At 50.2% G+C, this 24,459-nt stretch overlaps 1 protein-coding gene across 2 annotated transcripts; it reads right to left on the bottom strand.

Annotated features, from left to right (window-relative positions):
* Positions 1-487: 487 nt before the first annotated feature.
* On the bottom strand, positions 488-24,244 carry PPP2R2D (protein phosphatase 2 regulatory subunit Bdelta). 2 transcript variants are annotated; one of them, XM_030951400.1, is made up of 10 exons: positions 24,120-24,244; positions 23,795-23,893; positions 13,518-13,615; positions 11,197-11,362; positions 10,050-10,162; positions 7,460-7,637; positions 6,140-6,304; positions 3,631-3,800; positions 3,462-3,553; positions 488-2,453 (listed from the first exon to the last, which is right to left on the bottom strand). In XM_030951400.1, the coding sequence occupies exons 1-10, from the start codon at positions 24,124-24,126 to the stop codon at positions 2,174-2,176; spliced, it is 1,368 nt and encodes a 455-aa protein (XP_030807260.1). In that variant the 5' UTR covers positions 24,127-24,244; the 3' UTR covers positions 488-2,173. The 2 variants fall into 2 exon arrangements, with proteins under 2 accessions (XP_030807260.1, XP_030807261.1); XM_030951401.1 differs by having other exon boundaries at positions 23,795-23,890; positions 24,120-24,232.
* Positions 24,245-24,459: the final 215 nt, after the last annotated feature.

The following is a 24,459-nucleotide window of genomic DNA, read 5'->3' as shown; positions in this document are numbered from 1 at the left end:
TCACCAGGGGCTGAGCCCACGGCCTTGGCCTGCAGGGGCTGAGTGCAGCTCCCTCAGCTGCTTCCCTGTGCGCCTGCCCAAAGCCCTGGGGCAGGAACAGTCCCAGAGGGGTTTGGGTTGGGAGGGAGCTGAAAGCCCACCCAGCTCTGCCCCACCCAGTTCCACCCCTGGCCATGGGGAGCAGAACCTTTCACTAGACCGGGTGCTCCACTAGGCAGCAGTCTTACCAAACTTGACACTAAAGTCTGGTTTTAGATTAAAGGATAAAAATTCCATGAGAATAGTCAAAAGGTAATTGAAAGTGGTACACGCAAACAGGGCTATAGAATAGGATATTCCACTTGTATTTGCTGAAAAAAACAGATCCACAACCAGCAGCCCTGGCCACTCCAACCACCCCAGCTGGAAACGCCCCTGGGCTGGCCCATCCAGCCAATTCCCTCCCACACAGAAGGGAATGTTGCAAAACACAGGGAGCACGGCCAGGTAAACATTTAAAATTTATTAAACTTTTTGGTCAAAAGAACTGAACAATTATGTACAACCCCACGGATCGGCTTGAGCAGGCGTTGGGAACACGGTTGGATCAACCCTTCAGCGACCCCCCAGTTCCACATCTCCAGAGTTCCAAAGCGTCACAACCAACTACAGGACAGGACTGGCTGGACCGAGCCTTTCCTGGGAGAACCTCAGGCTTTGTCCTTCCCACCTTCCTGGGACCCAGCGGCTCGGGGGCGGTACCGGGAGGGGGGACGGCCACGGTTTGCTCTTGGGGCTGGAACAAGCCCTTGTTCCAGGGAAAACGGAGTGTAACCACACTTGGGGCTGGCTGGGGCAAAGCTTGGGGCTCTGGGAAGGAGTTCCCAGGCTGCAGGCACCTGGCAGAGTGCAGCCTCTGGCTGCTGGGGGCTGCTGGATGTGGCCCCGGGCTCATCCGGGGGAAGGGGATGTGATTTAGGCCTCTTTGGAAGAAAAAAAGAACAAAGAAAGAAACAGTACCTAAGGCTTAAAACAAGTGAGCAAGAGAGCTCCAGCAGCTGCTGTCCCGCCAGCCGGGGCTCACCCTGGGCAGCCCAGCCCGGCCCTGCTGCAGCACAGCCCGGAGTGGCTCTGCACCTGCAGTGGGAAATGCAAGATTCTACGCCAAATACTTAAAATAAACTGTTCCCTTTGTGACAAGTACTAAAAAGGTTAAAAACCATTAACGCACGTCAGGTCTGTCTCTGGCTGAGGGTGAGATGCACCAGGAAGCTGCATGTTTATCCTCAGAGCAGAGAAGGTGTCGATGTTTTGGTTCCCTCCGTGCAAGGCCGACACTTGGTTAAGGCTGTGGATGTTTCTAGGACCCTTTCCATCTCCTACTTGGCACACACAGAGCCTTTGACAACAAATCCAGTGCAACTCCAACTCTATGACAATGCCATGGAAACTCTAAATTCAGAATCTGAAATACTACACAAAAAAGTTTGTATTAGTCTGCCAAAAACTCGGTGTTTTGGGGCAAACCCTGTCAGAGGTGCCACCAGAACTGTTCTGCACCAGCTCAGGACATGCAATACAAAAAGAAGACTGAATACATCCCTCCAGCTCTAAGAACACGTTTGATAGGCTGTTATTTATTAAGTGGTTTCCACCAGAAGGTGTGGTTATAGGTACAGTTGGTGAGTAAATAGCCACGGACACCTACCTAGACCCCAGCTCAAGCCCTGCCACTGTGCTCTGAGGTCAGGCCCTGGCCCGGGCCCGAGGAGGAATGGACAGGCATCAAGCACGAGAAATGTTCTGAAAGGCCCAAATATTACAGCAGAGAGCGAGAGAGAGAAATTACACTTTTATGACAACTTTTTCTTCTCAGGTGTTAAATTTTTTGGTCTATAAACTGGAAAGGAAGGCTCAGACATCAATAAATACATTTGTTTTGAGTGTTGGCCTCATTGAGCACTGTCCACCAATTCTGCCTCGGAGGGTCCTCCCCGAAAGGCGCGTGGATGCTCCCACCCCACCGAAGGCAGAACCACGCCAGGAACTCAAAGCCGGGCCAGATGCTCTCCGATAGCTCAAGGGAAGTAAGTGCATCAATGTTCCTCACTGATAGGACAACAAGGCCTTCTGTTACAGATAAACAACTGAGCTGAACTATGTGAGACGAGACTCTGTCCGCGGGCAGCCATCCTTAGTTAACCTTTTCCTGGAATAAATACAAGTTATTGGTGGCAGCTACAGCGATGATGTTCTCCGCAGGGTGCCATGCTGTGTGCAGAATCTTCTTGTTGAAGTCCAGACTGTCAACGGTAATTTCGTCCTTCTTCCTCTTGCCAGTAGTGCACACTTTGCGCGGCTTTAGGATGGTACGAGGCTTGCTGCTCTCCCGGGAGGCCTCCAGGGTGGTGTCCCGGAGCGTGCTCCGCTCAAACGTCCGGAAGAAGTTGTTGTAAGATCCAGTCATGATTGTACTGGTTCAAGGAAAAGGAAGGCACATCTTGTAAGAAATAAAATCCATCCCCTCCTCTCAGTCCTACATGTGACTGTCAGACCACGATCATCACCAGGCCATGGCATTCCATTGCCCTCCACTGAAAACCTGCTCCATTCTTCTGGGGCTTGAGCACTGCTACCAGTGCACCACTTCACTTCCAGCAGGTGTTCCCCTGCTGTCCCCTCTTGCCACTGGCACTCAGCTGCAGTGACATTTTGTTTTGTTTTTTGTGCACGTGAGCAAAGCAGGTTTTCCTGGTGCTCCTCTATCCCTCTGTCCCTTGTCAACACAAGTCAGACTGGTCTGGATTGGAAGGGACCTTAAATCCCACCCAGTGCCACCCCTGCCATGGCAGGGACACCTCCCACTGTCCCAGGTGCTCCCAGCCCCAGTGTCCAGCCTGGCCTTGGGCACTGCCAGGGATCCAGGGGCAGCCCCAGCAGCTCTGGGAATTCTATCCCAGCTCCTCCCCACCCTCCCAGGGAACAATTCCCAATTCCCAATCTCCCATCCCGCCCTGCCAGGGAACAATTCCCAGTTCCCAATCTCCCATCCATCCCTGCCCTCTGGCACTGGGAGCCATTCCCTGTGTCCCAGCACTCCAGGCCCTTGTCAATACTCTCCAGTTTCTTGGCTCCTTCAGGTACTGTGAGGCCACCCTGGAGCTTCTCCTCTCCAGGTGAACAGCCTTTCAGGAGGAGCCTGAATAGCCTCTCCCAGCCTTTCCTCCCAGCAGAGCTGCTCCATCCTCTGAGCATTTGGTGCCTCCTCTGGATTCTCTCCAGCAGCAGCAGGTCCTTCCTGTGCTGGGCTCTGCAGGTGGGGCTCACCTGGGCACAGGGCAGGAACAGCCCTGGCAGTTGTGTTGGTGTGGCCTGCCCACTGCAGGGATTTGTGCCCTCACACTGGTGACTCGGAGCTGTTGGCAGCCCCGTTGAGAGCAGGCAGCCCGGGCCCTGGGCAGGCTGAGCCCCTCACCACTCACCTGTCGGAGCCGTTCCAGCAGCACTCAAACTTGTCGAAGATGCAGTCGTTCTCGTAGAGGGAGCACAGCTTGCTGCGCAGGTACTCGTGCACCTGGGGAAGGGACACGCGTTGGACACGCACACGGGCACGGGGACACAAGGGACAGCTCGGCACGCGTGCTGCTCTACCTGGTAGGTCTCCACGGGCCTGTTCTCCATGTTGAGGTCCCACACCTTGACAGACAGGTAGTCTCTTGTCATCATGTATCGCCCGCTGTGGCTGAATTTCACATCAGATATCGAGGATATTATTTCTGAAAAAAATGATCTGCTGCTAGGATCTTCAGGTTCCTCAAAAACTGCAGAGAGAACACACAGTTCCACATGAAACCAAGGCTGGCTCTTACATGGCCTCCATGTTTTCAATACTGGAAAATTTTAAATCAGTGACTAGTTTCTTTTTGAAGGAAGTTGCTGTTAGGCACTTCTCAGAAATAATCTCTTTTTCAGCACTGTTGTGCTCTAGGTCACCAGAGTGCCAGATGTCCATCTCCAACATTCAACCAGAGCACAGCACCAGCAAACCACAACTCACAGGTCTTGGGGATCAACCAGAGCAGCAAACTGCAGTGGGTACTGTAACCATCACACCTGATCTACACATCAGCCACAACTGCACCAGGTGGGAACAGCAGGGACCCCAATACCAGGAGACCACTGGACCATGTACTCTTCCTCAGCTCTGAACCACAGCTGTACTAAACAAACCCTGAAATGTGAGCAGCTACATTTGCAACACAGTTTGTGTGACTTTAGAGAGCAGATCAACACATGTGTTGTTTAAATCCACAAGTCAACCTCTGAAATCAGAGATTCCTGACCCAGGCTACCCAGATTCTCACTCATTTTTGAAAGACCCCTTGTTGCAGGATGCGATTCAGTCACAAGCAGTTGAAAATAAAGTGCGTTTAAGTGATTTAATGCAACACTGACCCAGATCAGTGGGGTGGCCTTGCATTAGTCACTTCCCATTGCACAAGTATTTCCTCCTAGCCCCGAGAAAGCCCTCTCTGCACTGCAGGAAGCTGGCCTGGAAGTGTCCGTGTGGCAGGCACCCCACAGCTTCCACAGCAAAGCTTTCTCTCCTCACCTGCCCGTGCTTTGGTGGCTCAGCAGCCAGGGGAGCAGCCACCCTGCATCCCTGGAAACTTCCAGGGCATATTCCTGGGGATTCGTCCTATCCTAGCAGCTGCACTGGCCACAGGGGACAGGGATTCTGGCAGCAGCAGCCCAGTTTGCAATGCACAGAGGTGCAAGAGCTGCCCTGAACTGGCACAAGGAGAGATGCCTGGCTGCCTCTCAAGGTGAGTGTGGCCAGCAGACAGGCCTCACTGTGCCCAAAGCACTCGTCCCTGTAGTTTATGAGGCACAAACAGGCAAAGAGCACCTAGGTAGGTGGTGCCTCACACTACACCTGTGCCCAGGGGTGTCTAGAACAAGACAACTGAGACGTGCCCAGCACTCCCCAGCACTGCTGCCCTGGAGCTCCCCAGGGAGGTCGGGTCCCCTGTGACTGGAGGGAAGGAAGGAAAGGAAGGAAAGGAAGGAAAGGAAGGAAAGGAAGGAAAGGAAGGAAAGGAAGGAAAGGAAGGAAAGGAAGGAAAGGAAGGAAAGGAAGGAAAGGAAGGAAAGGAAGGAAAGGAAGGAAGGAAAGGAAGGAAAGGAAGGAAAGGAAGGAAAGGTGGAGGGAAGTAAGGCGGGTAGACAGGAAGGAAGGTGGGGCAGGAAGAAAGGAGGGGCGGGCAGGCAGGAAGGAAGGTGGGCAGGCAGGAAGGAAGGCAGGCAGGAAGGAAGGTAGGCAGGAAGGCAGGAAGGAGGAAAGCGGGCAGGCAGGCAGGCAGGCAGGCAGGAAGGAGGAAAGCGGGCAGGCAGGCAGGAAGGCAGGCAGGAAGGAGGAAGGCGGGCAGGCAGGCAGGCAGGAAGGAAGGCGGGCAGGCAGGAAGGAGGAAGGCGGGCAGGCAGGCAGGCAGGCAGGAAGGAAGGTGGGCAGGCAGGAAGGAAGGCAGGCAGGAAGGAAGGAGGGCAGGCAGGCAGGAAGGAAGGGAAGGCGGGCAGGCAGGAAGGAAGGAAGGTGGGCAGGCAGGAAGGAAGGAGGGCAGGAGGCAGGGGAAGGCGGGCAGGCAGGAAGGAAGGAAGGCGGGCAGGCAGGAAGGAGGAAGGCGGGCAGGCAGGAAGGAAGGAAGGCGGGCAGGCAGGAAGGAAGGTGGGCAGGCAGGAAGGAAGGAAGGCGGGCAGGCAGGAAGGAAGGAAGGCGGGCAGGCAGGCAGGAAGGAAGGGCAGGCAGGCAGGAAGGAGGAAGGCGGGCAGGCAGGCAGGCAGGCAGGCAGGCAGGAAGGAAGGCGGGCAGGCAGGCAGGAAGGGCAGGAGGCAGGCAGGCAGGCAGGAAGGAGGAAGGCGGGCAGGCAGGAAGGAAGGAAGGCGGGCAGGCAGGAAGGAAGGAAGGTGGGCAGGAAGGCAGGAAGGAGGAAGGCGGGCAGGCAGGCAGGCAGGCAGGCAGGAAGGCGGGCAGGAAGGAAGGCAGGAAGGAGGAAGGCGGGCAGGCAGGCAGGCAGGCAGGCAGGAAGGTGGGCAGGCAGGCAGGAAGGAGGAAGGCAGGCAGGAGGCAGGCAGGCAGGCAGGCAGGAAGGCGGGCACTCACACTTGGAGTGCTGGTCGCACAGCGCTGAGGAGCGCATGTCGCACAGGCGGATGGTGCCCTTGCTGCTGCTGTACACGAACACGTTGCAGTGGTGCGGGTGGAACTCGGCCGCCGTGATCACCTCCGTCAGCTCCTCCATGTTGGCTGGCTTGATGTCCACGATGTCTGCCACAGCTGGTCAAGGCCTGCAACGCTTCACACCCGAGCCCCTGCCTCCGGCAGCTCATCAGTGACAGAGCTTAACAATGCCAGCTAGGAAACTGGGCCAAGAGCTTCCTTTCCACCCTGTGTAAGGTACAAGAGTGGGGGACAGCCTGGAGAACTCGGGATTTGACAGGTCACAGAATCCCAGAATGGTCTGGGGCGCAAGGGACCAGATTGCTCCCAGCCCCAATGTCCAGCCTGGCCTTGGGCACTGCCAGGGATGCAGGGGCAGCCCCAGCTGCTCTGGGCACCCTGTGCCAGGGCTGCCCACCCTGCCAGGGAACAATTCCTTCCCAGCATCCCATCTAACCTTGCCCTCTGGCTCTGGAAAGCCATTCCCCTTTGGCCTGTCATTACATGCTGTTTTAAAAAGTGCCTCTCCAGCTTTCTAATCTCAAATCCACAGATGCTGGGCAGTCAGACTCCTGGAGTGAAAGAATATCTCACAAGAATCAAAGTCCAGCAAGCCTCCCTTAGCCTCCTTCTTAATGCTTCCAATTGCACACCAAATAAACCTCATCTCTTTACCTAAAGCTTTGGAAAACCTGAAATAAAACTTTAGAAAATGACCTATTTAGGTATCAGTACTCTTGCAACTTTTATTTTACTGCAGATTTGTCAATGTAAAGCACTCTGTTAGTTTCAGTTGCACAGGTTTGCAGAGACAGCTGAAAATTACTTCTGCAGTTAATGGTATCATTTGACATGAAAAAATATTGAGATTTGGTTTCAAAAGAAGTGTCACTTGGTTAAGAGACCACAAACTTTGAAAGAAGTATCCACAGTAACAAAGGATCTACTGTTCATATCCAACAACTCTTATTTAAGCTGATTGAACTTCACAAGTTAGGGATGCTCCCACAATTCCTCAATTTCTCCTTAGAAATCAAACCCCCTCTGATGTTTCTACTGACAGGTTTCCACTGGAGGCATGCTTGCCCTCAGCAAAGACTGAGCATCCCAAAGCCCGCTTTCACTGCATTACACCTCCAGACTTCAGAAATTCTCTTTTAAGCCCTGGCTTCAAACACCCACTCTAATTAATACCATTGAAGTGATTCAGTTAAACACAGGCAGCTGAGCTGCACCTGCCGTGCAGAGGGCACCGAAGGATACTAAAGCTCCTGTTGGTGACCTCCAGGTGCCAGAGGTTGATGCGGAGGTCGTCGGCAGACAGGTACGTGGCGTAGTCGCTGTTGACAGAGATGGAGTTGATGTGGTAGGTGTGGGCGTTGGCGAAGGTCCTGCGCGGGCTGGCCTCCACCATCAGGTCCATGGGCTTCAGCGTTGGCACCTGAGCGGGCACAGAGCACAGGGGCTGGGCACAGAGTCACTGCTGACCCCCACGGGATCACCTGGGCACACGGTCACTGCTGACCCCCAGACATCACCCTGGTACAGTCACTGCTGACCTGCACAGAGTTACCCAGGCACAGAGTGACTGCTGACCCCCATGGGATCACCTGGGCACATGGTCACTGCTGACCCCCAGACATCACCCTGGTACAGTCACTGCTGACCCCCACGGGGTAACTGCTGACTCCCACACATCACCCCAGCACAGTCACTGCTGACCCCCACGGGGTCATTGCTGACCCCCATGGGATCACCTGGGCACATGGTCACTGCTGACCCCCAGACATCACCCTGGTACAGTCACTGCTGACCTGCACAGAGTTACCCTGGCACAGAGTGACTGCTGACTGCCACAGGGTCACTGCTGCCCCCCACACATCACCCAGCACAGGGGCAGTGCCTTAGGAAGGACCCTCCGGATTGAGTCCATTCTCCCAGCACTGCTGAGGCCACCACCATCCCCTGTCCCCAAGTGTCACAGACAGCTGTGAAACCCCTCCAGGGACGAGGACTCTACCCCTCTGCCCTGGCCCACAAATCCAGCCTGTCCAGTTTCCCCTGCAGAGCTTCCTGCCCTCCAGCAGATGCACATCCCACTCACGTTCCATCCTCTTGTCAATTCAGTGACTGCACTCGATCTCCTCAGCCAGATCATCAATAAAGACCTTAAACAGAACTGGCGCCAACACTGAGCCCTGAACCCCACAGCTTGTTTGATGGCAATTAATTAATTGCACTGCACAGATTTCTGTATTGATTTGGTGACTAAACACTTCTGAAATCCACTGAGCACAAAAATACGGAGAGAGCACATGGACGCTGACTTTGGACACGGCCAACAGGAAACCTCCCAGTCAAAGCCAGCCCTTGGTGCCTCACCCAACAGCACATGGGCTGTGTTTGTAAACAAACCCTTAGAATTGTCCCCAGACCTTGGATGGCTGCTCAGGAAACTGGCAAGAACAGTCTCCGAGAAAATTCCCAATTTGCTCATGAACAGTCAGCAGGAATTCAGGCACACCTGGATGTCCTGCTCCCACAGCCAGCTGAGCTCAGGGGGGCCTAAGGTAACCTGTGTTCCTGGAACAAGGACTGATGCAGCCCAGAGCTGCCTACCTGCCTTCCTGGTTTGTATCTCCCAGCCTGTTTACACCAACTAACGACTACAATTAATCCATTACTTTTTATCAGGCCACTGTCCTATCTCAGCAGAGTGCTCCCAGCCTGGCTGCGACAGCACAGGTGCACTAATGGGAAAGATCAGGAATGGGATTTGGAAATGCCATGGTCTCTGTGTAAAGCACTGCTTCCCCTCCATGGCCACGTACCCATGAACATGGGCACTGTGTTTCTGTAACAAAACCTGCCAAGAGAGCCCCAGAGCTCTGCACACTCTGGCTCTCCAAACCCCGAGCATTTTAACACATGAAGGTACCTCCAGGTAAGATTTTTCCTCCAGCCAGCTCTTGTTCAGATGTGGTTCATCCATCAGCCCTTCTCCCAGGCAGCAAGTGCAGGGGACTGACAGCAGAGGTTCCTGCTGCTGCTGCTCCCCCCGCGCAGGACAGTGCCTTAAGGAGCCCAAAGTGCCCCTCCAGAGCCCCAGCTGGTGCCTGCTCCAGCAGGGCAAGGCTGCAGAACCCAACACTCCACTAGGACCTCCTTCTACCACTGGATCCTAAGGGATGTAGCTGCTCTCATGGAACACTCAATCCAACCCTGGCTTGCACACACTGAGGCAGTGGAGATCCTTTCCCAACGCATTTTGTACACCCAAAGCTCCTGTTCAATGTTCAGCTTTGGCAAAAGCAAGACAAACCTCAAGAAATGCCTCCAGCTGAAGTCTCTACCATGGAGGGGGGCTTTGAGAGCATCGAGAGCCTCAGTTCTGCTCCTGCTGATGGTGGAACAACGTGAAACCCCAGGAAAAACCCCAACCCACCTTCCATTTCTTGGGCTCCAGCTCCAAATGATCCCAAGTTTGGAGAACTAACCCTACCACTACAGCATGTCCAAGACTATTCCAGTGCACATTAAGGTTACACAAATGCCTGGAACTTGCTCTAACAAACACACCTTCATCCAGCCACAGAATACCCTGTTCCAATTTTTGAGTCATCCTCTTAGAAATACAGTATCATAATGATGAAAGTTTTCCTCAAGCTTCCCAGAGGAACTTTTAAAAATAGTTTTTATATACAAGAATAATATGAAGTGTCTCCATTTTTTTCTGAAGGTTTCAATGAGCCTGACACAAACACAATTTTTGACTTGCACATTTCAGTTTGGTAGCACAAAGACAGAGAAGAGCATGCAGAGAGATACACAAAGTCAAAGAGCAGAGACGTACCCGTAGTTCTGTGACTCGGCAAGGCTCCCTAAGTCTTCCATCTTCATCTTTTAAATTATAACCTTCGGCTCGTTTATCCCTTTCACTTATTTTCCATAGTTTAATAGTTTTATCTAAAACCAGAAAATTCACATGCTTGAGAACAGATTGAATACAAAATCAAATCAGTAAATATGGACTCAGCAGAGTGGACACGAGTGACCTGTCTGCGTTTCCCCTGCCTGCAGCAGAAGGACCCTGACTGAGTTCTTTACCCAGAAGGTGAGGTGCAGTTTGAATAAGATCCCAATCTGTGCCTGAGCAGTAAGGCCCTGTGCCTCCCACTCACCCAAACGCCACTGCCTGGGGAGAGTTTCACACACCAATTACCCAACTTCTCCACTAAGCCTGGATGATTTGCTGAATTACGCTAGGAGACCACTGCTAGGGACCAAACCCAACAAACACATGAAGCCCTCCTACTAATGGTCCAAAAGGAAACCAGGTTTGTCCCAGGCACCTGCTCAGAGCCAGGCAAAGGCAGAGATCAGGATTTGCCCCAGGGTTTCCAAAGGAATGCACCTGCCAGGTGTTACCAGAGAAGTGCTCCAAGTGCAGGCAGTGAGTGCACACTTGTCTCACCCAGTGGTGAGAGCCTTGGCTAACTGGAGCCAAACCTCTCCTCCCCAAACTTCTGCAGAGCATTTCGGATGACACCGTTTAAAGAATGCTTTATTAAGACTTCTATCAGAGGAAATTATTTTCATTGCACAGACCAGCAGACAGAAGTCACTCCTGCTTTTAGAATTTCACCATGACCTCACAAAGTGATTTAAACCGTTAAAATAATGTACTCCTCTGATAATAAGAGCAAGTTTTTTTCACAGAATAGTTTAGGTTGGAAAATACCTTTAAGACATGAGTCTAACTGTTCCCACTAACCCATGTACCCAGTTCTACAATTTCATTTACAGATGCTCCATGATACACCAAAACTAAACAGACCCAATATTCACATAGCCAACATTACAATCAAGACATATTTTGCATGTAATTAGAGAAGACATTAAAACAACTCCAAAATATGTCAGAAAAAAACCCCAAGTGTATGACAGGTGAGACAACATTCCAAAGACAAAGTTCTTTGTACAAAATAAAGGGCCCTTACCATTTGTGGACAGCAGGAAGTGAGCAGCATTCTGTTGTGGTAACCACCTAATTTTATTAATTTTTTCCTCAATTTCTAGACTTTTCAAGTAGTCAAACTCAGGCTCATGACTCTGGAAGGTACTGTAAACATTGTATTCTCCCCGAGAGAGAGGACGGCTTTTAGTCTGTAAGAAAAAGAGCATTTCTTTCTTGAGGCTGGTGGCACCGGGTCCCTAAGAAATGGCCCACACAAAAGAACCCCTAGAAACTGTCAATCAGAACGTCAGCTTTTAAAACAGCTCTTGAATTTTGAATCTTCAGTCTGTGGTATTGTACCCAGTTTAGCATCAATACAGTGCACAGAGTCCTTCCTCTTCAGAAGTGTAGGTTTATGTATAAATATCTGTGCACCCTTCAGGCTTTGCTATTCTCATGTGGTGGGTGTGGGAGCAAGGAACAGAGAGCAAAGTCCCAAGGTTCCTCAGATTTGCATTATCAGATTTGAGGCAACTTGTTATCAGGCTTTTTGAGTAAGTTGGTGTCAGTGGTTTGTGTGTGGTGCAGAACAGCCCCAGGGGTGCAGTTTGCCCTGCAGTGTCTCATGGCTGTGGAGTTTCTACACTCTCGCTGAACTCTCAGACTTTACATGATTTTACTCCCTACATGTCATTGACTTGTAAGAATTTTGAGCAGGTTCCTCTCACGTGACCCCATCCAGAAGTTTCCTGCACTCAGGGTGAGCTGCCTTGGCACCGGTGCTTTCCCTCTCTACTCACACGTTTGGCTGGAGTGATTGCTGCTTGCAAGTGAAGTCAAGTCCTATGAGCCCAGGGCATGATGCAGAGCACTCCAGGGTGCCTTCCCAAATCCCAAGTGTCTGGGGAACTGTATAGCCACCCTAAGCTGTCACTGACCTAGCGAACCGAATCTTAAATACAAACTGGGTAAAGAATATGTTTATTATTTTAAGGTTCCAGCATTATACACTGATTTTAGATTCTTTCCTGAAGTTTTGCACATGACAAAAGAAACGTCCCTCATTCCCAACTCTTCCCTCAGTTTCCACGTGTTCCCAAGGAGACAGCTGAATACTCCTGTGTGAACAGTCTGACCTGGGGTTTGTTTTTCCCCTCTCCGAGGAAGCGCTGTGACAGGCAGGTTTTGCCTTACAGAACAACCGAGAGCCAACCCATAATAGTCCCCCTCCACATCAGGCAAGTCCAAGATCCTGAGAAGTTCAGGATGTGCCCGAGGCACCTCTGCCCTTATCTCTGGGCCTTAGTTAGGCCTCTGGCCACCCCAGTAAATGATGAATGAGCCCCGAGCCCTGTGGGTGCAGGCAGGTAACGTTTCAGCAGCGCTGGCACCTCACTGCTCCAGAGCCTCCCAGAACAACCAGACAGGCACCTGTGGACAGGCTGGGACCAGCAGCACAGTGAGCAGAAATGCAAAACACTGGCCAGGCGTTCATTAACAGAGCATCATCTGAGCCCCACAAGGAGAACAGAGGGGTTCTGCTGGAGAAATCCCACAGCACCTGAGGATCTGTAATATTCATGTACAGACAAGCTGAATTAAAATTCCATTATCAATTCTGGTATTTCTGACCCAGGAGAATGTTCAAACCCTCAAATTCCCTTCAACTCCTCAAAGGACAGAATATGCAGACACTTTGGTGAGAACTGCCATGTGGACTATTGACTTTTTAGAGAACACAATCCCAGATTCCTCCCAGACATGACAATTACTTTTCAGCACTTGGTGGACGTTTCCCATCCCCACTGCTGCTCGGGATATCCCAGCTCAGGATGAACACACAGGAACATTACAGCATTGTCACACAGGAGCTGTGGAAGTGCAAGAGGGACAGTGCTCCCACCCTCCTGATGGGAAATGCTCAAGTGTTTCTGGAGAAGTGGCTGTTTCCATTGGTTTTAAATCCTCAAACAATTTTTAACTACCTGATCCTGTAGTTCTTGCAGCTTATTTCCTGAACTTCTTTTACATTCTCTCCCAAAGCATTGTGATTTATCTCAGGTCAGCCTGACCCAGTGGAAAAATTCAGGAGAAAGTCCAAATTCTGCAAAGCGACACTGAGGACACCAGGTACATATAAAGAGCTCACTTGGATTTTGGGACTTTTTTTTTGGAAGGAGGGAGGGGAACCATCACAAAACCAACTTACCAAGTACAGCACAGGGCAGATACTTAGAAACTTGTCTAACTTGGGGTTTCCTGAGAAAACTCTCATTTTAAGTATCAGGGCATAAACAGATGAAGTGAGACTGTACAACACAAGAACAGTGTAGTAACAACACTTTTGTTTTTTGAGTCACTGACCTCTTGTTCCCTTTGAAATATAACCACTCTGCCACCTTTGTCTCCTGTTGCAAGAAGATCACCAGTGTAATTAAATTCAACTGTTGAAATTATATCAGCTGTAAAGAGAACAGAAATAAACCAGCACTGTAATGTGGAAAGCAAATCAAGGAGTTCCAAGACTTGAGTACAAAAAAAGCATTACAACTTGTATTAATGCAATGACAAAATTCTTCATTTACATGCCCAAATGCAGCCATGTTTCAAAGCCTGACACACTTTTACTGACAAGCTAAAACACTTACTCATTCCTCAGTGCAGGCCTTTAGTCACCAGAGGCACACTGGCTTAGGAACCAAGGTGTGTGTGCTGCCCCTGGGCAGCATCCATGGGGACATCCCTGCCCTGAGCTTTATCCATGGGGACATCCCTGCCCTGAGCTCCCCAAGGTGTGTGTGCTGCCCCTGGGCAGCATCCAGGGGGACATCCCTGCCCTGAGCTCCCCAAGGTGTGTGTGCTGCCCCTGGGCAGTAACACTGCAGTGTCCATGGGATTATCCCTGCCCTGAGCCTCCCCCAGGGATCTCACCCCAGGGTGTGCATCCTGCTCCCACCTGCAGCGCGCCCTGAGCCAGATGGGGCTTTGGCACACCTGCCTTCCCCAAGCCAAGCACTCAGGGAGTTTGCAACTTCAGGGGCCTGGAAAAGGCAGCTCTGCTTAGCCAAAGGGGCAAAATAGAAACAAAATTCTTCAGCTGAGCTTCCTGAACCAGCTTCCTGCAGAAGCATCAGCGAGGACACATGGAAGCAGGAGAGCAAAGGAAAAGCCCTCAGGACCTGCAGTGCCCTGGGGCTGGAGAGAGACCAGTGCTTATCCCCCAGAGCAGCCCCAGCCCCTCTGGGAAGTGGCAATAAAGAAATAATTGCCACTGAACAACCCCAGCCAAGGGGAGGTGAGATAAGGAGCTGGAAATGTCTGTCCTGGGGCTGGGGCAGATGGTAACAAACCTGACAAAGCACTCAGCAAACACTGCTCCTGCTCACATCAAATATTGCATTTATGATGCAGATAGCAAAATTCTGAGGTTTGAAGTGTATCATATCAATTAGTTCCAGAGTGTGCAATTGGAGACTCCCTGGAAACTCCTTTCCTGTATTGATCTTGATGTGCTATCTTTGAAATTCCTTTCAATAATGCCCCACTCTCACGAGGAAGGAGATTAGAAACACTAACCAGTTTTCTCAACAAAAATTCATTTTTCATCTTTTATCAATGATGCCCTTAAAAGTTTTTTCCTAGTATGGAGAGATAATGATTTACCTTCTGGATTAAAAATATTTAGAACAACTAAATAAATGAGTAAATATAATCTTTCTATACATTATATGCCAGATTTATGCCAGCCTTCAAAATCACATTACTAACCAGCTTTTGGACACATCCAGTTTTATAGTCACCTTTCTTTAAAGGGAATTACTAGTCAATTATCAGTTATTATTAATTATACACAGGGATTTTAGAAGACACCCTGGAGAAGCAGGAAACCAAGGAAAAAGAAACAAACTGAGAAGGTAAGCAATCAGTGAAGTGACTTCACTGAGAATTCTCTGACATTTTCAGTACTCAGATAGGAAGAATACCTTGAGTTATGGCAGTTTATTAGTAGCAAAACTAATATTCCACTACCACCCCCACCTGCAAGTCCTTCTAGCAAGGATCCCTTTTACCCTTGCAGACTCAGGAAGAACAGCAGGAATAAATGCCTCCTTAGCACATACAATCCTTTCAAAGTCACAAAAGCTACTTTTCTGTTTTATTTTAGAAAAATAAGAAGTTATTATTAGCTTCTCCTATTTTCTACTGGAGTATTCACACAATTATTTGCTCAAAATAATCTGCGTATCATTTTTGTTTCCAAAAAATGCCCAAACCAGCTGCTGACACAGCCATTATTCCCTAGCAGTGCTCCCCAGACAAACAGAATCCTGGGTGGAAATGCAGCAAAACACAGACATTACCCAAATTCCATGGCTTGAAACAAGAAATGCAGGGAGAGGAGGGGAAAGAAGATGCACTGAAACAGTCTGTCACCAACATGCTCTAGGGAACAGGGAACTGGGGGGGCACAGCAGGACAAAAATAGAGAAGCTTCCTTCAAATATTTTCTAAGTTACAAAATTTGGAATATGAGCAAATACCTGCTTTAATAGTCCTGTACTTGTTTTATCCATAAATGTATGAATTATAAAGTTTTCCCTATAGGCACGTTTAATTGAAGCAGATCAATCCCCCAAATCATTCCACCCACTATCCTCAGCACTCGAACATCTCAAAGCAGGTGAAATAAAAAAAATATTCCAAGACTCCAAGTAAAGCACAGAATGAATTCCAAACCATTCCTGTTCTGCTCAACACTTCACCCACCTACATTTGCTCATCACTTCCAAGTCACCTTAAAACTTTTAGGAAGGAACAAAGCAAACTTCTGCAGGCTCTTCATCACTGCATTAACTCTGGGATTTCTAGGATTTTTTATTAGATGCCATAACTACTTCTCAGGTATACAAGGACCAGTCTTATCCCCCTGCATTACTTTCATCCTCTTCTCCATGCCAGCAGAGTAACTCCCAATGGAATGTGGGGAAGGGTGAGCAAAGCCAAACCAGCGTGATATTTGCTCATGGACAGCACCCCAAGGCTCTTCTCAGGTACTGTTTTTTTTTAGAAACAGAGGTTTGTCCAGCTGTCCCTCCAGTTCTGTCCCTGTGGGGCTGGGACTTGCTCTGCACCCATGCAAATCCTCCTCCTGTAACCAGGGAGGGAGGGCAGCAATCCCTGGGACTTCACAGTAACATACAAGGTTGGCAATATTTCTTTCCAGACAAGAAAAATTCATGTTTAGCCTCACTTCTGGAAATGAATTCCAACTTGTTTACACTGCATCCAGAGGAGAAACTCGGAGCTGTTTTCACAGCTGTGTATTAAAAGGATTGCTGGCAACTACACTGTGATTCTGTACTCCCAAATTTAAGAGCACTGATCACTTCCATGGGTAGGAAACACCACCCCAACACATGAGAGGCCACAAATCCAGCTCTGCAGTAATGTGGTGGAGCCCACTGCCTGCCTCAGGACAGCCCTGTAAGCCCTGACAGATGTGACAAAGCTCAGTTTGAGCGCTCTGAGCCTTTCACCATCTCTGCTGAGTGCAAACCTCCCTACAAACAACTCCTGCCAGAATTCTGGGAAGTTTACAGCCTCCAGAGCCTCTGCTGGGAGTGAAGGGAGCCGGGGTGGCAGAGACCAGCTTTTGTTAGGATTTGGAGATGACAGCAAGCTTATACCTGCAAACTAACTTAATCCCCCCAGGATTCATCCTGGGTATTTCTGACACCGGTATCAACGCCCGGGCTCTCAGCTGAGGTAATGGAGAATGCAAAGAGATCCACAACATCTACATCAGGTGCCTAAAATTAGCTCCTGTGAACTTTTCCTCTCTAAGCTGCCTGTGCATTGCTGCTCTGGTTAAAACCCAAACCTGAAAACATGACATTACCTGATGGCTCACCCAGGAGAGAAGGAAATTGCAGCTGCAGCTCACACTCAGGACCAAAACTAATGAGACATGGTCAGCACCAGTGCCTCTTATCCTCCTGAGCTGCTCAGAGCCTTCTGTCACAAACCCACCCCTCAGACATGTAGTGAAAAGGAACCAAATGCTCACAGCTGTCTAACAGCACCTAAAAAGGAGGCTGTTCAGCTTCCAGGGCATTTTAACCTAGAATTTTCCAAGTATGTAATGGACAATATACCACCTCAGCACACAGCCTGACCAATGCCTGCCTGCAAACCTGGCTCCTGTCCTGCTCCCCGGAGAGGAGTCTGAATGCACAGCCCCATTTCCCATGGCCCATCCTGAGACCAAAGCAGGAACTTCTGTAAGGCCCAGGGAAACCTCTGCAGAGGCTCTTGCTTTGAGAGGAAATGCCTGGACCGGCCTGCAGGCAGATGGTTGGCATGGACTGTCAGGGGAGCTCCCACTGCCAGTGGGAGCTGAGCAGAGGGAATAGTTCTGTGACTGTGATCAGGCTCAGAGGTGACACACCTCTCCCTCCAACACTGCTATCCTACAAAGCTGGAGTTATCCCGTGGCTGGACAAAGCCGTGGGAGGCACTGTGTGGTCTCCCACAGAGGATGGGAAGCAAGCCGAGTGCAGAAGGGATCAGCACAGGTTATGTGCTCCTACATCAACTCAGAGAGCAGACACTGGGATCCCCCTGGAATGCTGTGCTGAACTGTGTGACATGACATCAGAAGGAACACAACTCTCTTTGCAGCAGACAGGGACAACAGACCATTCTGAGGGGCCACAGGTGACAAACACGGGCAGTGAGAACAGCAAGGAGCCATCGCTTCAGAGCAACTCAGGGAAGACTCCTCAAATAAAAAATATAATAGGAGCAAATAAGATCAGTCAAAAAAAAAAAAAAGAGCCCCTTTAGAGGGAAGAGATTATCAAAGAAAATGAAGCAATTTAGACCAGCACCTGCTAAAGAGCAAATCATATAAAAAATGTTTAAAAACCAAAATCCTATTGGAGCTTAACAAATTCCAGACGCACAGGGCCTCAGAACTGCTTGTCACTGATCTGCAGTAACTGCACTTCCCAAGCACTCCCGTGGATACGCAGCTGCACTGAAGGCTCTGGGGCGGGCAGAGGGAAGCAGGGTGTGAAGTCAGCCAGCTCTCCAGCTGGGATGGCTGCTGGCAGCACGCTGCTCCACCCTCCTGGTGCCGGGCAGGCAGGCAGTGCTGCCATTGCAGCCACTGCACGACTCTGACTCCAGCACCCACTTCTGCCCCTCAGCCTCTCCCTCCTCCCTGCCCATGTCACTGACTTGCTTTCAGGTGAAGGAGGGCTGTCCCCTACAGCTGCCAGGACAGCCAGTGGAACAGAGAGGGCCACCCTGCAGTGGGGAGGGACCAACTGCTCCTGCTGTCAGTGCTCCTGAAGTGCTGTTTCCTAACAGCTGATAGAAATCACAATCGTACTGAAGAATGAGCCAAACTTTACAGCTGCCAATAACCACCTGACAACATACATACACATCCAAGTTACTTAGATCACCTGTTTTTCAGAATATGCCTCCTTATGTACCCAATTTGTACATTTCCACTTGCAGGATTTCTTTGAAGAGTTACCACAGGAGTGAGGTGTACCCGAAATCAGGAGAATAAGCCGAAGGGGTATAGTTTGCTCGGACCAAACTTCCCTCAGCTTCCACCACTAAACACTCTGCCAACCTGAAGTATTTGTAAGGACTAACTATTTTTTATGCCCTAATACTCAACTCACTTGTGAAATTGGCTTGAATTGCCTTTAGGCACCTGGCAGTGCTCAACTTAGTCCAAAATAACTCTGCTTTTGGGACTAATTGAAATTCTTGAACAGATTTATGGTAAAGCAAGAGCAGGGCATCAGGCAGCCGGGAAGCAGAAGCTCTTTGAGGTCAGTGCTGCTGCTGACAGGCCATGGCAGACTCCAAACATCTTGTTTGGAGCTGTGTGGGAAAGCCTGCCAGCTCCTGGGTGTCCTGGATGCCTGGAGCTGAGCCACCTGGCTCCTGGAGGAGCGCGCAGGCTGCTCCGCTGGGAGCATAGCATGGACAGCCAGCCAGCCAGCCAGCAGCAGCAGCACCCTGCTCCAGGGGCTGCCAGCACCCCCAGGGGTGGCACAGCACCCCAGAGCTCATGGCAGACGTGAGTGCCATCCCCTCATGCAGCCCAATCTGTGTTTTCTATCAACGGAACCAGACCGAGACCTGACACTGGGAATCCAGTCTCTGAATGCCATCCCAAAAAAGCTGTCTTCTGACTTTGGGGTGCACAGAGCTGACTGTGTCAGTGCAGGGAAAGCCAGACCAGCATGGCACGAAAAGGAGCAGCAAAGCCAGAGCTCAGTTACACAGATGTGCTCCTTTCCTGCCTGCAGAGCTTGCCCTGCCTTCCCTACGAGCCATGAGAAATTCTGGAGGCTGTTTCTCAGATTCGTGACATAATCCAGTACTCTTTGTGCAAATCTACTGCCTCGGTATTATTTTTTAACCTTTGGAAGACTAATTCCAGTAAGCCTTCTCCTACTAGAAGTGCATTTAATTAATTCATGCTATTGTTAGTTTTTTCTAAGTAGCTCATTGTGATGGTTTTGGGTGTACTTCTATCAGGAGTTCATAAAAAGTCTTAACATGATAAGAAAATAAAATTTTTCTTTCAGCTGAAGCTTTCACACCTTCTCATCCTTTACAAAAAGTGGGTTTTGTCATTTTTCATTAGGCTTTCCCCTCTGCATGCAGCCTGCCCGTCTGCAGGGACAAATCCAGCGGCTCACACAGGAAGACTTGCACTAAGTCCTGTATTCCCACTACCCAAATTGCTTTGTTGTGCATTCCCACTTACAACTCTGCAATTGATATTCACTGCTTATTCAAACTCGTCACCATTCACAAGCTATATCTTACCAAAGCTTCATATTTCATCAAAATATAATGATGGAACCCCAGCCTGGTTTGGGTTGGAAGGGACCCCAAAGCCCAGCCGGGGCCACCCCTGCCATGGCAGGGACACCTTCCCCTGCCCCAGGCTGCTCCAGCCTGGCCCTGGACACTTCCAGGGATCCAGGGGCAGCCACAGCTGCTCTGGGTAACCCTAAGGCTTCAGGGAGGGCAAAGAGGCACCTGAGGTCCTGCTCGTGCTGAAGCACTGGCTTTCAAGGAAAATCCCAGCCCAAAGCCAGCTTACAGCCCACCTTCTGCCCCTGTGCAGCACAAGTGTCACCTCCAGGCATGACCAGTGACTTAGGGTGACAGCACACAGCACATGGCTCTGTAGTCACTAGTCCCCTGCCTTCCAGTTCTTACCGAAAAAAAGACAATATTAAAGCTTGCAAGCAATTCCGCACCTCCCTTCATGCAACTGAACCAGACATCACAGAGCTGCACCTCTACTGCAAGAGTTTGTTTCAAAGCACAAAACCATGCCTGAATTTCCTTTAAGAACAGAATAGCCAAAGTGAATTCCTGAACCACACATGAGAATGTTTTAAACCACTGATTTATAACAACAATTTCTAAAGAACATTTCTAAATCACTTGTAGCTGCACTCAGGATTACAGACTAATATATTTTTATCAGATGGTGGTTGTCTTTGCTCCTTGTGTTCTGCTTCCTGGCTAACTGCTGAGGTGTCTGACCCAGCCCCTAACAGGCAGCAAAAGCAGAAGGAGAATTGGCTGAAGTGATGGTAACAAGGGATGTCCCAGTTTGGCAGGACAGTCAATCAATACCAGTCACTATCTAGAGAATTAAAAAAAAAAAAAAAGAAATTTATTAATTTATTTCTTGGATCATTAACTGGAGATACAGCACTGCACCCACAAGTGGTCATGGATTAGATGCAGAACATCTGGCACACGGGAATCTGGGCATATCTGTACATTATTTAATAAAAATATTTACATTTTACTTGCCCAAAAAAAAGGAACCTCCCAAAATGGACAATTTTGAACATGCAAAACAAATTCAACACAAAAATCATGGAAGTGACAAAGTCTCTGGCAGCATTTGTATTCTCTATTTAGAAAAGTCCTTCTACAAAAAAAGCAGCCCAAGAATTACAAGTTCCATGGGCAATCAGTGCAAGTTCTGGAGTCACATGGTTGACAATAACAGCAAAATTACAACACAATCTTTAATTAGCTTTGTTTTCAAACTGTGATTGTTGCCATCCCAAATATTAAATCTTTCACTCAATCTCTGTTTAATCCTCCAGTACTCTTCCCTGAATCCAACTAAACTTTTCTGTTCTAGAAAAGTCATATCCAACGCTTTACAAAATCCATATTCAGTAAGTGATGGATTATCCTGGTCTTTCAGAAATGGTCAGCCTGAACAGTGCCCTTCTCTTTTCTGACACAGAGCCTGAACAGAGGTCAGGGATTAGTCACCGAGGAAAGGCAAGGCACGGACAAGACAAAGAGGAGACAGTGATCTTCTGTATTAATGCCCCAGTTAGGAAAATCCAGCTGCCACTCTGACACAGCCACTTGCCCCAGTGTTTGTGATGAAGCCAGACACCTGAGAAACTATGGAGTATAAAATGCATGTTAGAACTGCATTGCAAAAGAAAGTATGTTCTGGTTAAGTTGCCTGGCTGAGCAGTTTCAACTCCTGAATAAACCTCTAAGAAAATCCAGCAAAACACTTTGCATGGAATAGGTTGGACAGCAACTTCATGGTGTCCTCCTCCTCTAGAGAGCTGATTTTTCACAAAATAGACCAAAGATTGACAGCAGTAGCAAGTTTTCACCGTCACAAAAATTTATGTGCAATTTGAAGGCTATTTCAAGGCAACAGTTGTCCATCAAGCAGGTTTAGAAGTGCAGTTTGGTAAGAGAGCATTTAAAAGATGGTAATCAGTAAGTATGCCTCTAACTGAAGCCCAAAATCTAGCCATGGATTTGTACTCGTACTAGGAAATTAAATTTGGGCACTTATTAGCAAATAAATAGTGTATTTTTTATATTTAATTCCAATTTCAAGGCAAAATGTAAGAGGAAGGGAAAGGCCACAAATCAAAACAAAAAATCAAGAAGTCACAAAGCCTGTAAATAGTTCTAGTATTCCCACAGGAAAATGAAACTTTAGTGGTAGTTTTGCAAAACCAGGTGCTGAATAATTCCTGGAGCTTTCCTGCTCTGTGCAAATCCAGGCTGCTGAGGAGTTACCTGGGAAGCAAGATGCCCCCAGGAGCTAGATGTCCCCAGGAATATATCCTATACTCATGGAGAACTGACTTTTAGTCACACAGGAGACAGGTCCGAGAAAAAAGAACCATTTAAAAAACATACAAGCTACTTAAGTACATTTCTACAAGACTTCTGGGAACTTCAGAGCAAGCTACAAACATACAGAGGGAAGGAAGAAAACAACTGAGTGAGTCCAGTTTCTTGAGCAGTTTCCAGTCTATCCCTCCAATGGCCATTATTTTAAATGGAATGCCAAACAAGTGGCATGAAAATGAAAACACTGTCAGCACAACTTCCCCGTAGCAGGCAGCAAGGAAAAATATTTACTGCATCCAGTAACACAAATAAAATCCCAAACCCAAGCTGAGCACACACGGCCCTGGCAAGTTAATTCACACTTTAGAAAGGAGCGCTGCCAGCCTGGGCAGTTAGAACATAGAAAATTTAGGGGCAAAAAAAGAACTTTCTCATCAGAGTCAAGCAAAACTCCACCCAGGTTCTGCACTCCACAGAAAACACTTTTCCCAGTTAAAACATTTTTTGTTTTCTACCCTGTCCAAAACATGAAGCGCCTGGAAAGTTTCAGAGAAATGTGAAGGTGTGCCCTTTTTCCCTGCTTAATATCCCTATTTATAGCTCCCAAACGTTAACTAGTGGGAATCAAATCTCTCCACAGCTGCAGGAACCCTTTAAACTGCACTTTTCAATGCAGCACAAATGACAGAGCTGCACTCTCTGTGCGTCAGAGCGAAACTTGACAAGCCTGACAGACTCCACTGGTGTTTCTTTTTTTCCTCTCCCTGTATCATATCACTGTTGTTACCTTTTATCCTAAGCCCAGAACTGTAGACAGTTATCCTAAGCTCAGAACTGTGCCCAGTTCTGGGCTCCTCAGCACAGGAAAGTCAAGGAGCTCCTGGAGAGGGTCCAGCAGAGGCCACAGAGGTCATTTTGGGATGGAGCATCTCTGAGATGAGCAGAGACTGTGGGAGCTGGGCCTGGCCAGGCTGGAGCAGGGAAGGCTGAGAGGGGACCCCATCAACGCCTACAAATCTGCCCAGGGCTGTCAGAGGCCGGTGCCAGGACAAGGAGCACTGGCCAGGAGCTGAACCACAGCGAGTTCCACCCAACATGGGGAAGAACTTCTTTCCCTGGAGGGGCAGAGCCCTGGAGCAGCTGCCCAGGGAGGGGCTGGGGTCTCCCTCTGCAGAGCCATTGCAAACCCTGCTGGCCACGTTCCTGTGCCCCTGCTGCAGGTGGCCCTGCCTGGGCAGGGCTTGGGCTGGGTGATCCTAGAGATCCCTCCAACCCCAACTACCCAGGGATTCAGGGATTCACACTAAAGACCCGGAGGAAGGCACCGTGACTGCTCTGTGATGCTCTACGGGTGGGAGCTCGCTTAGTCATGGCACACACCTCCCGGCACGGCCGGGGATGCTGCGGCGCTGCCCCGCGGCCGCCCGGAGGGCTCAGCGCGCAGGGGCTCCCCTCACCTTCCGCCACGTCCTCGTCGATCGCCCCCTTCACCTGCAAGAAGCACCACTGCACCTCGTTGTTGCTGCCGCCGCCGTCGCCTCCAGCTCTCGCCACTACTGCGGAGGGAGAAAGGGCGGTGAGAGAGGGAGGGAGAGAGGAAACCTCGCGCCGAGCCCGGCCCGGAGCCCTCGGGGCCGCCGCGCTCCCGCATCACCCGCCGCTGCCGCCCGGCGCGGCCCGGCCTGCGGCCGGCTCCCACGGCCACACGGAGCCGAGCCGCGGCCCATCCCGGCGCGAACGCGGAGCCGAGCGCGGAGCCGAGCGCGGGGCGCGGACACAGACCTGCCATGGCGGGGGGAGCCGCGGGAGCGGGGCCGGGAGCGGGGCCGGGAGCGGGACGGAGCCGCCCGGAGCCGCGGGAGGGTTCGCGGTTTCAAAATGGCGCCCATTGCCGGGCGGCCCGGCCGTGACGTCACCGCCGGCTCCCCTCAGGGAGGGCGGGCCGGGCAGCGAGCGGGGCGGTGATCCCGGCACGGCCCGCTACCGGTACCAGCGCCGCTACCGGTACCGGCCGCAGCACCTGCACCGGCCCGGCGGGGTGAGCAGGGCGCCGGAGCGGGAGGATGAGCGGGAGGAAGAAGTGGTGGTCTTGGTGCCGTGGAGGCGCTCCCCAGGCGGTAGC

The sequence above is a fragment of the Camarhynchus parvulus genome, chromosome 6 (genome assembly GCF_901933205.1).
Source record: "Camarhynchus parvulus chromosome 6, STF_HiC, whole genome shotgun sequence".
Classification (NCBI taxonomy): domain Eukaryota; kingdom Metazoa; phylum Chordata; class Aves; order Passeriformes; family Thraupidae; genus Camarhynchus; species Camarhynchus parvulus.
The sequence above is the reverse complement of the archived record's forward strand: the minus strand, read 5'-3'. Positions and strand labels throughout refer to the sequence as shown.

Coding starts and splice junctions, on each gene's coding strand:
- PPP2R2D (XM_030951400.1), bottom strand. Junction 13,616..23,794: donor CGACGAGGACGTGGCGGAAG/GTGAGGGGAGCC, acceptor TTCTCTTTACAG/CTGATATAATTTCAACAGTT. Junction 7,638..10,049: donor GCCGAGTCACAGAACTACGG/GTACGTCTCTGC, acceptor GTGCCCGCTCAG/GTGCCAACGCTGAAGCCCAT.